This window comes from Hylobates moloch, unplaced genomic scaffold (genome assembly GCF_009828535.3).
Source record: "Hylobates moloch isolate HMO894 unplaced genomic scaffold, HMol_V3 SCAFFOLD_1, whole genome shotgun sequence".
Taxonomy (NCBI): domain Eukaryota; kingdom Metazoa; phylum Chordata; class Mammalia; order Primates; family Hylobatidae; genus Hylobates; species Hylobates moloch.
Genome location: NW_026652276.1, coordinates 97,337,899 through 97,351,116, shown reverse-complemented (window position 1 = coordinate 97,351,116; position 13,218 = coordinate 97,337,899). Strand labels below are relative to the sequence as shown.

Here is a 13,218-nt window from a genome sequence, read left to right as displayed (position 1 = left end):
AAGATCGCACCACTGCACTCCAGCCTGAACGGCAGAGTGAAACTCCATCTCAAAATAAGATAAAATAAACCGCCTGACTGGCAGTGTTATACCCGATGGCACCCCCATTAAAATCACCTTTCCACTATGAGTTTGGTCAGAATGGACTCTTCGGATTGGGTGGCATCTGCATTCTGCTGAACGTTTTGGGGGTCTTTTTTCGGTTTCATTTCGTTGAGCTGCATTCCCAGCAATGGGACACCAGCTGGGGACATCTCTTGCTTAGTGGTGTTGCCATCTTGTTTGGAAAAGTCTAGATTATCAGAGAGAGATGAGGGAGAGCGGGCAGACTTCTCCCCTTTTTTGTCTGCTTTTTTCTTTTCTTTCACCATTGCCTTGGGAAGATCCAATGGTTACTTGAATCAAATGATTTCTTTGGTTCAGAGCTGCTTGTTTCAAAGCACTGATGAGTTTTATCTGAAAAATAAAAATTACATCTCCAAACACTTGGGGTTTTCATTTGTAGTTAAAATTTTAGTTTTACAACACAATGTCATTATCATTCTCCTGCCAAAGTCTGAAAAATTAGTTACCAGGGCCGGGTGTGGTGGCTCACACCTGCGATCTCAGCACTTTGAGGGGGCCGAGGTGGGAGGATCATGTGAGCCCAGGAGGTCGAGATCAGCCTAGGCAACATACTGAGACGCCCCCTCTCTACAAAACATAAAAATAAAGTAGCCAGGCATGGTGGCACATGCCTGTAGTCCCAGCTACTAGGGAGGCTCAGGTGGGAGGACTGCTTGAGCCTGGGAGGTCGAGGCTGCAGTGAGTGGTGATCACACCACTGCACTCCAGTCTGGGTAACAGAGCAAGACTCTGTCTCAAAAATAATAATAATTACAAGTTTCAAGTACCATCAGTTTATAAAAATACAACCTCAACATTGCATTGGTTGTTCCTAAAAGTTTTCAATTTTTGAGACAGAGTCTCACTCTGTCATCCAGGCTGGAGTGCAGTGGCACAATCACGGCTCACTGCAGCCTCAACCTCCCAGGCTCAGGTGATCCTTCCACCTCAGCTTCCCAAGTAGCTTGGACCATAGGCACGCATCACCACACCTGGCTAATTTCTTGTGGAGACAGGGTCTTGCTATGTTGCCCCGGCTGGTCTGGAACTTCTGAGCTCAAGCAATCTGCCTGTCTCAGCTCCCAAAGTGCTGGGATTATAGGTGTGAGCCACTGTACCTTGCCCTAAAAATTATTTAAGTTGGAATCATTGTCTAGCATTGTTTCTTGAAAGGTAATCCTATACATGAAAAAGGCTACTGCACCTCTCAGGTCTTGCATGCAGCCAATTCATACTTTAAAAACCCCTCTCCGGCCGGGCGTGGTGGCTCACGCCTGTAATCCCAGCACTTTGGGAGGCCGAGGCGGGTGGATCACGAGGTCAGGAGTTCGAGACCACCCTGGCTAACACGGTGAAACCCCGTCTCTACTAAAAATACAAAAAATTAGCCAGACATGGTGGCACATGCCTGTAATCCCAGCAACTCAGGAGGCTGAGGCAGGAGAATTGCTTGAACCCAGGAGATGGAGGTTGCAGTGAGCAGAGATCACGCCACTGCACTCCAGCCTGGGCAACAGAGCAAGACTCTGTCACAAAAATAAATAAATAAATAAAAATAAGCCCCTCTCCTTACAGGTCAGCATTGTAAAGTGTGCAAGACCTGGATTCGCGGTCCTGTATTATCCATCGCCAGTTCTGTGGGGTTTTTTTGTTTTGTTTTGTTTTTTAAGACGGAGTCTCGCTCTGTCGCCCAGGCTGGAGTGCAGTGGTGCGATCTTGGCTCACTGCAAGCTCCGCCTCCGGGGTTCATGCCATTCTCCTGCCTCAGCCTCCTGAGTAGCTGGGACTACAGGCACCCGCCACCATGCCCAGCTAATTTTTTGTGTGTTTTTAGTAGAGACGGGGTTTCGCCGTGTTAGCCAGGATGGTCTCGATCTCCTGACCCCGTGATCCGCCCGCCTCAGCCTCCAAAGTGCTGGGATTACAGGCGTGAGCCACCGGGTGTGGGTGCCCGGCCCAGTTCTGGTTTTTTTGGTTTGTTTGTTTTTTTCTTTTTTTTTTTAGGCAGAGTCTAGCCCTGTCGTGCAGGCTGGAGTGCAGTGGCAGGATCTTGGCTCACGGCAACCTCACTGCAGGTTCAAGTGATTCTCCTGCCTCAGCCTCCCAAGTAGCTGGGATTACTGGCACCTGCCACCATACTCAGCTAATTTTTGTATTTTTAGTAGAGATGGGGTTTCACTGTGTTGGGCAGGCTGGTGTCGAACTCCTGACCTCGTGATCTGCCCGCCTTGGCCTCCCAAAGTGCTGGGATTACAAGCGTGAGCCATCGCGCCCGGCCAAGCCTTCCAAGCCTTCTCTCTTCCTTCCAACACCACCTTGCTCCTTCCCGCCCCTGACTACTGTCTCAGCGAAGCCGCCCCTGGGTCCCCTAGCCCAAGCTGCTCTCACCTCTAAATTTAGAGGGGCCTTTACCACGAGCTTTTCGGTCCTCTGTCAGTGACCTACAAATAAGTGAACTACAAATCAAGCCAATTTCATTGCTCAGTGCGTGTTTGCTAATGTTTCCTCTGTTCTCCTGGGCTTAAAGAGAGGCCGTCTCTCTCCTGTGTCTACGGTGAGCCGGGAAGAATCGGCTCCCTGCACTGGTCCGCCCGCCTAGGCCCTCCTCGCCCATCACGCACGTGCTCGGGTCCTGGAAGGCCACGTCAGTCCGGCCGGGAAGGAGCAGGACCCGGTCGCCACGGCTGTCCCGGTGTACGCAGGACCGCGGCCTGGGGAGCTCACCTCGCTCCAAGAGTCCAGAGACCTCGCCGGGCTCCGGCGGAGGTGTTGCTGGGCTCTCCACGTCCCAGACCCGGCTCCGGTCTCCAGGCAACCGAGGACGCCGGCAGGCCCACCCTGTGCTCTTAAAGGGGCCGCGAGCCAGCGCCAAGCAGGTGTCCCGCCCTTGCTGGTCCTGAAGGCCAGGGGGAAAGGCTGGGCGCTGCAGGCAGCAGGCCAGGGTTTACCCAGCTCTGCTAACTGCTTCATCATAAAATAGGAATAACGCAGGCATTAGTTTTCCCATTGCTGCAGCAAACAAATTACCATAAATTTAGTGGCTTGAAGCAACACAAATTTATTACCCTACAGTATGTAAATTAGTCCCACAGTGCTGGTTCCTTCCAGAGGCTCCGGGGGAGAATCTGTTTTCTTGCCTTTTCCAGCTTTTCCAGAAGTGGTCCCCAACCTCTTTGGCACCAGAAACCGGTTTCCCAGAACACAATTTTTCCACGGATAGGGGTCGGGTAGGGATGGTTTCAGGATGATTCAAGCGCATTGCATTTATTTGTGCACTTTATTTCTACTATTATTACATTGTAACATGTAATTAAATAATTATACAACTCACCATCATGGAGACTCAGTGGGAGCCCTGAACTTGTTTTCCTGCAACTAGACAGTCCCATCTGGGGGTGATGGGAGACAGTGACAGATCATCAGGCATCAGATTCTCATAAGAAGCGTGCAACCTACATCCCTCGCATGTGCAGTTCACAATAGGGTTTGTGCTCCTATGAGAATCTAATGCCCACCACTGATCTGACAGGAGGCGGAGCTCAGGTGCTAATGCCAGCCATGGGGAGTGGCTATAAATACAGATGAAGCTTCGCTGCCTTGCCGGCCCCTAACTTGCTGTGCACCCTGGTTCCTAACAGACCGTGGACCACTACTGGTCCGTGGCCTGGGTGTGGGAATCCCTGTTCTAGAGGCTGCTTGCAGTCCTTGACTAGTGGTACCTCCTTCCATCTCCAAGACCAGCAATGCCTCCTCTCTCTGGCCAGCAAGGAAAGGTCTCCCACCTTTGAAGGACTTACCCAATGGACTGGGCCCACCCAGACAATCCAGGATAATCTATTGCAAGATCCTTAACTCAGCCAGGCACAATGGCTCACACCTGTAATCCCAGCACTTTGGGAGGCTGAGGCAGTCGGATCACCTGAGATCAGGAGTTCGAGACCAGCCTGGTCAACATGGTGAAACCCTGTCACTACTAAAAATACAAAAATTAGCCAGGTGTGGTTGTGGGCACCTGTAATGCCAGCTACTCAGGAGGCTGAGGTGGAAGAATCACTTGAACCTGGGAGGCAGAGGCTGCAGTGAGCAGAGATCATGCTATTGCACTGCAGCCTGGGCAACAAGAGCGAAACTTCGTCTCAATAAAAAAAAAAAAAAGATCCTTCATGCAATCATACCTGCTGGGTCCCTTCTGCCATATGAGGCAGCGTGGTGACAGGTTCTGGGGATTAGGACACAGCTGTCTTGGGGGCTGTTATCCTGCCACAGCTCCCAATCTGCAGAGTTCGTAAGTGGGATCCTGCAGACCACGCCAGCACAGTGCCAGACACGATGGCACAGTTACTACTGTACTGCCTCCTCCATCTAAGGGATTCTAAATCAGGAAGGGGAGCCGCCCACAGTCTGGGGAAGGGGTGGGGGCAGCAGGGGGAGCCACATCTGTCATCTCTGGGCCCCCAAGAGGGCATCTTTACTTCCATTTTCAGCCCAGTTCAAACAGGACAAGGTTCCATGAAAACTATTTGAAAAGACAGACAGGGATTCTTATATTCCCAGAACCACTCAAGGCCAGTAACTGGAATGCTCTACAGTTCACACCCTGAGGAAACCAAATCACAGCATCAAATTATGGGAAAATCAAACTCTTTTTGTTCCCCTGCGAGGACAGAACTTTGCGACCTTGGCCGCACAAAGGAATGTCCCAACCAGTCATTTTCTTCCAGCTGGGCAGAGAACCCCCCTTGTTTAAAAATTTAATGTGAATCAGGGCTGAGAATCACTAACCCAAAATGACCCTAATTTTAAATTTACGAAATTAAACAAAGATGAATTTAATTATTGTTAAGGGTTGAAAGTTATAGACTAAACTATGTCCAGCCAGAGCAGAGGCCTGAGTCACTTCTAAAGTGCTTTTGTTTTGTGTTGTTTTGTTTTGAGACGGAGTCTTGCTCTATTGCCCAGGCTGGAGCACGATGGCGCGATCTCAGCTCACTACAACCTCTGTCTCCCGGGTTCAAGTGATTCTCCTGCCTCAGCCTCCCGAGTAGCTGGGATTACAGGCATGCGCCACCATGCCTGGCTAATTTTGTATTTTTAGTAGAAGCAGGGTTTTTCCATGTTGGTCAGGCAGGTCTCGAACTCCCGACCTCAGGTGATCCACCTGCCTCAGCCTCCCAAAGTGCTGGGATCACAGGCGCGAGCCACCACGCCCGGCCCAAGTGTTCTTATTTTTATAAAACATATTATTGCCTGGACACACAAACACACAAGTGCATGCAAACACAGAGAAAAAAAATTTTTAAAGCAATGCTCCATCTGGTTTGAAAAGGTTCTCAAGATCACTTTTAAATGGGTCTGATGTGTATTTTTTTAAAGTAGCAGGTTCATTTTAAAACAAAAACGGTTAGTGAAGACCCTGTCTTTCAAAACATAAAAATCGGCAATAAAACCCATCATTCCATACGGTGACTACGGTCAGTTCTGAGAAATGACACCCAGGTTGGCAATGTGTCTCATGGTTGGCCTTCCATGGGGACAGTTCCAGGGGTGGTCCATCTCCCCCATGTGGGTGATCAGTTTCTTCATCTCACTGGTGTTAAGAGCAGTCCCAATCATCACCTGAGTACGAGACACAATGGTTCAATGTTTTAATAGTTTTTTTTGACGTCAGAATGGCAGTTCTTCAGAAGCATTCTTCTCTAACATAAGACTGGACAAGATTACAGCTCAAAAACCACCTTCCCGGAAAAACCCCTGAAAAACCTTCCCCCAGAGAAGCCTAGGTTCTAGATCTCAGCCCTCCACCCTTCTGTGAAATCAGGCCCCTTGTGGCTCCTTCAAGGCACCGCCTCCACTCCAGACGCCGACCACACCTGTCTCAGCAGCCACCCCGCCCTCTCACCATGGCAGGTGCAGCAGCCTCCCTGCAGGCCTCCCTGCTCCACTGCGACCCCTCCGGGCCGCTCTCCACTCAGCAGCCAGTGATTACCTTTAAAGGGCTGTTAGGTCATGTCGTTCCGCTCCATGGCTCTCCCTGTCACCTGAATAAAAGCCCTCCTCGTCTGTCCCCTGACTTGGCCCTCGCTGGGCTGTGCCTGCACCCCCACGTCCAAGCACGAATGCCTCCCTTCCTCACCCCAGCTGCACTGCTACTCCCTTCCTCCTGCACAGGCCCATCAAGCAAACACCTGCCTCGGGACTGTGGCACTCCGGAGACCATCTCCCCCAATGGGTGCAGGCGTCACTCCCCCCTCACTCCCCCGCTGTCGGGCTCCGGCCTGCTGCCCATAGCACTCCAGCCCTGGCCCTGCTGCCTCTCTTGCCATGGGTCCTCTGACAGGAAGGAGAGGAGACAAGACTAAAGCCCTCTGTCACCTTCCTTCTTCCTGCAGCACCCTGAGGGCCCACCATGTGCCAAGCACAGTCGGAAGGCCGGGGTGACAGCAGGTCGGAGGACAGACAATCAATAAGTCAACAGAGAACCAAGACAGGTGACGCCCAGGCGAGGGGGCCTGCTCAGGTGTGGGGAGGGGGTGAAGGGTGAAGGTGGCAAACCCAGGTAGAGAGGAGCATAGGGAGAAAGCGTGTAAGGCAGGGAGGAGACTGAGGCGAGCGTGGAACTGGAAGGCAGCTACATGGCTGGAAGCGTGGTGGGGAGATGGGGCTGGAAGCGTGGGCAGGGCTCAGAGCAGGGGCCTCCTGGGCAGGCAGTGACAACACCAGAGATGGAGGAGCAGGCCAGGGCGGGAGGGAAGGAGCAGCCTGTGGTTCCCCGGGCCCCTGAGTCACATTAAAGACAGGACGTCAAAACTGCCCGGCTATGAGCTCAGCTCCACACTCTCACTCACAGACTCCAGGACTAGAAGGTCCATAGTAGGTCTTTTATTTTGGCGAGGTGGGGGTTTGAGGGGAGACTGTGTCCCCCAGGCTGGAATGCAATGGTGCGATCTGGGCTCACTGCAACTCCACCTCCCAGATTCAAGCAATTCTCCCGCTTCAGTCTCCCCAGTAGCTGGGATTACAGGCGCCCGACACCACACCTAGCTAACTTTTGTACTTTCAGTAGGGATGGCGTTTCACCATGTTGGTCAGGCTGGTCTCAAATTCCTGACCTCAGGTGATCAACACACCTCCGCCTTCCAAAGTGCTGGGATTACAGGTGTGAGCCACCGCACCCAGCCCATATTAGCTCTTTATCCAAGAAACACTGTGGCTAGAAGTCAGACTCTGGGCCCTCTTCTAATTAAACTCTGCCTTTGAGTCATTTCATCTAATCTCATGGCTGTAAATTACACCTGAAGCTCGCACAGCAGGCTCCATCCCACCCATTCCCCACGTGGCCCCCAGCCGCTGGGCTCTCCCCAGCTGCCACAGTCATGGCACCCCTTCCAGTCTGTTCTCTCTCCAGCAGCTGCAATCATGGGACTCCTTCCGGTCTGTTCTCTTCAGTGGCTCAAGCCACACACAGCACAGACCCCCAGGGTCTAGGCATGACCAGCAACACTCTAGGTGGCTGTCCTCTGGACGCCGCTCTGCTCACTCCCTTCCCCTCTCCAGGGACACAATCAGCCTCTGGCTTCAGTCTTGCTACTTCCTCCACTTGGAAAGTTCTTACCCAAGAGGGCTCCAGCCTACCTTTTTTTTTTTTTTTTTTTTTTTTTTTTTTTTTTTGAGACAAGGTCTTACTCTGTCACCCAGGCTGGAGTGCAGTTGCGTGATCTTGGCTCATTGCGAACTCGACCTCCCCGGCTCACGTGATCCTCCCACCTCAGCCTCCTGAGTAGCTGTGACTACAGGCACATGCCACCACACCTGGCTAATCTTTTAATTTTTTGTAGACATGGGGTCTGCCTGTGTTGCCCAGGCTGGTCTCTTAACTCCTGGCCTCAAGCAATCCTCCCAGCTTGGCCTCCCAAAATGCTGGGATTATAGGCGTGAGCCACCACGCCCAACTTCCATCCCACCTTTTAGGTGGCAGCTGAGATGCCACCTGCCCAGGTGCCATTCCCTGACCACCATTTCACCTGGTCACCATGTTTTTCTGTAGTCATTTCCTGTCCTAAAACTCTGCTTTAGCCAGGCACAGTGGCTCACACCTGTAATCCCAGCACTTTGGGAGGCCAAGGCAGGTGGATCACGAGGTCAGGAGATTGACACCAGCCTGACCAACATGGTGAAACCCCGTCTCTACTAAAAATATAAAAAGTAGCCAGGTGTGGTGGCACGTGCCTGTAGTTCCAGCTACTTGGGAGGCTGAGGCAGGAGAATCGGTTGAACCCAGGAGGCGGAGGTTGCAGTGAGCTGAGATCACGCCACCGCACTCCAGCCTGGTAACAGAGCGAGACTCTGTCTCAAAAAAAAAATTCTCCTGACTGTGCTTACTGGCATCTAATAGGCATTGTTTATTTGTGGTGATGCCTATTTCTCCCCACTGTCCGCTCCACAGGGGCAGGGGCTGCAGCCGCCTTGTTACCTCTGTGTCCCCAGCACCTGGAGCAGGGCGGGCCCCACAGCAGGGGCTCAAGGCGCAACTGCTGAATAAATAAAGGAATGGCATCCTGGCCTTTCCCAATGGCCAGCTGATACAGAGTCACTTTTCTTGGACATCAGGCTAATCCCCACTGCAGGCGTAACCACTGCTACCACCTTCCCACACCAACCGCAGCAGCGGCAGTGATGCCACGTGCAACGACAGCCACGGCACCCCAGGAAGCACCTGCTGCCTCGATGACTCTGAGAATCTTGTCTAATGTCGCCGAGTCCTGGCAGCAGCAAATCTTTATCTACCAATGTTGTTATGACCCATAAGGTCCATAGACGAACAAGGTGCCTCAAACGCTAACTGCGTTGGAGTGAACGAAAGCTCTGAGATAGAATACTGGCCAGGCACGGTGGCTCATGCCAGTAATTCCAGCACTTTGGGAGGCTGAGGCAAGGGGCAAATGGAGACCATGTTTCTACAAAAAATGTAAAAATTAGCTGGACATGGTGGTGCATGCCTGTAGTCACAACTACTTGGGAGACAGAGGCAGGAGGATCGCTTCAGCCTGGGAGGTCAAGGCTGCAGTGAGCTGTGATTGTGCCACTACACTCCAGCCTGGGTGACGGAGGGAGAGCCCGTCTTAAAAAATAAATAAATAAATAGTGTTTGTTTGTTTTTTTGAGACAGAGTCTCGCTCTGTCGCCCAGGCTGAAGTGCAGTGGTGTGAACTCGGCTCACTGCAAGCTCCGCGTTCCAGGTTCACACCATTCTCCTGCCTCAGCCTCCCGAGTAGCTGGGACTACAGGCGCCCACCATCACGCCCGGCTAACTTTTTTGTATTTTTTAGTAGAGACGGGGTTTCATCGTGTTAGCCAGGATGGTCTCGATCTCCTGAACTTGTGATCCGCCTGCCTTGGCCTCCCAAAGTGCTGGGATTAGAGGCTTGAGCCACCGTGCCCGGCCAAGAATACCGTTTAACAGAGGTAACAAAAGAGCAATAATTATGAGTTCAAGGTCACAGAGAATACAAACAACATAGATGCTCAGCTATGATGTTCCATGTAGCTCTCTGTGTAAAATGACCCCTGGCAATCATAAAGGCATTTAACAATCTTGACCAAACCAGGAGCTGGGCTGAGACCTTCCTTGACTGCAAGCTTGAGCAGCTGAGCTGACAGCCGGGCTTTCTTTACTTACCGACTTCCGACAGGCTCTGGAGGCAAACATCTGCTTGACTCGGGAAGGCCGGCACATGACCCCAGGGCTGTCGCTCAGCATAAAGATCAGTTCATCGATGTCCTGGGGTCCAAAGGTCCAGTTTTTACTAGTTGGCAAGGAAATCAGTTTAGCCCTTTCAGTGACTGGAGCTAAAAGAATACAATTTTGAGAAAAATCCATGACTTGACAAACACGTCTCACTTGAAAGCTACTTAGGATGAACATCTGAGGCCGGGCATGGTGGCTCATGCCTGTAATCCCAGCACTTTGGGAGGCCGAGGCGGGCGGATTACGAGGTCAGGAGATAGAGACCATCCTGGCTAACATGGTGAAACCCCGTCTCTACTACAAAATAGAAAAAATTAGCTGGGCGTGGTGGCAGGCGCCTGTAGTCCCAGCTACTCGGGAGACTGAGGCAGGAGAATGGCATGAACCCGGGAGGTGGAACTTGCAGTGAGCCAAGATCGGCGCCACTGCACTTTAGCCTGGGCAACAGAGCAAGACTCCGTCTCAGAAAGAAAAAAAAAAAAAGGAATGAACATTTGAAAGAAAGGACAGTCACAAAATGCCTTTTGGGGGAACCTTTTTCATCTTTTATAAAATAAAAAAACTGGTCTATATGACCTGAAAGATTATTCCCAGCTCTAAAAAGACAAGAATCTATATATAGTTCTAATTTTTTTTTTTTTTTTTTTTTGAGACAGAGTTTCACTCTTGTTGCCCAGGCTGGAGTGCAGTGACATGATCTCGGCTCACTGCAACCTCTGCCGCCCGGGTTCAAGCGATTCTCCCACCTCAGCCTCCCCAGTAGCTGGGATTACAGGCGCCCACCATCACGCCCAGCTAATTTTTGTATTTTCAGTGGAGATGGGGGTTTTACCATGTTGACCAGGCTGGTCTCGAACTCCTGACCTCAGGCGATCCGTCTGCCTTGGCCTCCCAGAGTGCTGGGATTACAGGTGTGAGCCACCACTCCCAGCCACTATAGTTCTAATTAATAACTTACCATTTTCATCAATAACAAAATCAAAGCCATTCTTTCTAAATATTTCCAGATTTTCTATCAGAATAGCTTCATTAACAGCAGTTAAGTTGAGAGTCTGAGGTCTGAAAAACACAAAAATGATTCAAACCATATCCTGAAGTCAAACATTTAGCTTTACAGCAGAAACGAAATTAAAACAACAATACTGTATTTTGAATTCATGTCAAAATAACAACATGAATAACAACACTATTCAGCTAAGTATCACGAAACTTCCTGAGAAGTTCCTTTTAATTTTCTCTTTCTTTCTCGCCAGCTTAATAAAGTGACCCATTTTCTCTTTCTTACAGTTATTTTTAGAAGTTAAAGTAGCTACAGGCCAGATGCGGTGACTCACGCCCATAATCTCAGCACTTTAGAAGGCCGAGGCAGGCAGCTCTCTTGAGGCCAGGAGTTTGAGACCAGCCTAGTCAACATGGTGAAACCCTCTCTCTACTAAAAATATAAAAATTAGGCCAGGCATGGTGGCGCACACCTGTAGTCCCAGCTACTTGGGAGGCTTAGGCAGGAGATTCGTTTGAACCCAGGAGGCAGAGGTTGCTGTGAGCCAAGATCATGCCACTATACTCCAGCCTGGGTGACACAACAAGACTCTGTCTCAAAAAAAAAAAAAAAAGAAAAACCACAAAAACAAAAATTAGCTGGAAGTGGTGGCTCACGCCTGTAATCCCAGCTACTCGGGAGGCTGAGGCACTAGAATTGCTTGAATCCAGGAGGCAGAGGTTGCAGTGAGCTGAGATCACACCACTGCACTCCAGCCTGGGGAACAGGGCAAGACTCTGTCCCCAAAAAAACAAAAAAAGTTAAAGTAGCTACAAAAGTAGTTTGCTTTTTCCTCAGCCTGCCACCCCAACGACTCCCACTTTTTCTGAATCCTTTCCTTAAGGATAACAGTATCACAAAAATGCTGTTTTTCTTCCTTCTAATAGAGAATTTGAAACACTGGATTAGGTCATTGCCAGCATTTATAAACAGAATGAACAGACAGCATTTATTTTTTTAATCAATGTTGACCAGGTTGGCCTTGAACGTGTAGCCTCGCCTCCCCGAGTGCCAGGGCGACTGGCCTGAGCCACAGCGGCTCCCACAGACAGCATTTATTTTGCTATCCTGTTCCTTCCTCTGCCTGTATTATATCTCCATCCTTCTCTCCTCCTGGATTTACTGAGTGCTTTTTTTTTTTTTAACTTTTTGTTATTTTTTTCAAAGATAGACACAGGGTCTCACTATGTTGCCCAGGCTGGTCTGAAACTCCTGGGCTCAAGAGATCCTCCCACCTCGGCCTCCCAAAATGCTGGGATTACAAGTGTGAGCCACTGCATCCAGTCCTGAGTGCTGGATAAGACACACACTGCTGGAGGCAGGAGACAGCCAGTGAGCAAACACAGGCTTGGTCCTGGAGCCAACAGATTACCGGGGAAGAAAGATGTTGAGCAAATACTCAGGCAAGTCAATTATGATGACAAACGACAGGAAGGTCAGGAAGAAAAAGCACCCAGTGTCATAAGAGAGACTTCACCCTGGGGTCAGGAAGTGACCTTTGAGCTGAGTCTAGGGATAAGAGAGAGTTAATCAGGTAATGGGGGAGAAGTGTGTGCAGGGTGCAGGACAAGTATTCTAGACAGACAGCAATCTGTGCCAAGCACCAGGACGGACCGCTGATGTTTGCAGAGCCACACATAAAGATATCCTTCATTCTGCTTTGTGGCCACACAGGGATTCATCAGGCCTGCCAAGGGAAAAAGAAAGACAGCCAGAGAGGCTTGAGTACAGGGAACAAGACGAACGGGAAAAGCTACAGAGGTCAACAGGGCCACCCGACGCAGGGGCTGGCAGGGCAGGGTGAAACTGGGTCTTTATCCTTTAATCTTGAAGTGTGGCCCATCTGGGACCCTAAGTGATCTGTGATTACCTGGCCAACTTGAAATGTCACAGACGAGAGGTTATCTTTGCCAAATGGCTAAAAAATACAAGACCTCAGCCGGGCATGGTGGCTCACGCCTGTAATCCCAGCACTTTGGGAGGCTGAGGCGGGTGGATCACCTGAGGTCAGGAGTTCGAGACCAGCCTGACAAACATGGCAAAACTCCCTCTCTATTAGAAATACAAAAATTAGCCAGGTGTGGTGGCGGGTGTCTGTAATCCCAGCTACTCGGAAGGCTGAGGCAGGAGAATCACTTGAACCCGAGAGGCAGAGGTTGCAGTGAGCCGAGATCACGCCACTGCACTCCAACCGGGGCGAAAGAGTGAAACTCTGTCTCAAAAACACAAAAACAAAAAACCTCTATTAAGAGGAACGGGGAAGGGATATAAAGTAGCTTACTAAATGTCTATTATTACCATTGCCTCCTACTGAGAATAAAAACAATTC

General features: G+C 50.4%; 2 protein-coding genes across 2 annotated transcripts in view; both read right to left on the bottom strand.

Annotated features, from left to right (window-relative positions):
- LOC116810853 (radial spoke head 10 homolog B-like) overlaps positions 1-2,784 on the bottom strand; it is a 41,167-nt gene extending 38,383 nt beyond the window's left edge. The window contains 2 exon segments of the mRNA XM_058442813.1: positions 118-456; positions 2,727-2,784. Of these exon segments, the coding sequence (XP_058298796.1) occupies positions 118-371 (254 nt within the window). The 5' untranslated portion in view covers positions 372-456; positions 2,727-2,784.
- A 367-nt stretch (positions 2,785-3,151) lies between these two features.
- PMS2 (PMS1 homolog 2, mismatch repair system component) overlaps positions 3,152-13,218 on the bottom strand; it is a 52,097-nt gene continuing 42,030 nt past the window's right edge. The window contains exons 11-13 of the mRNA XM_058442803.1: positions 10,809-10,909; positions 9,782-9,951; positions 3,152-5,721 (exon numbers count right to left, since the gene is read on the bottom strand). Coding sequence (XP_058298786.1) covers positions 5,578-5,721; positions 9,782-9,951; positions 10,809-10,909 — 415 coding nt within the window. The 3' untranslated portion in view covers positions 3,152-5,577. The remainder of the gene's footprint in view (positions 5,722-9,781; positions 9,952-10,808; positions 10,910-13,218) is intronic.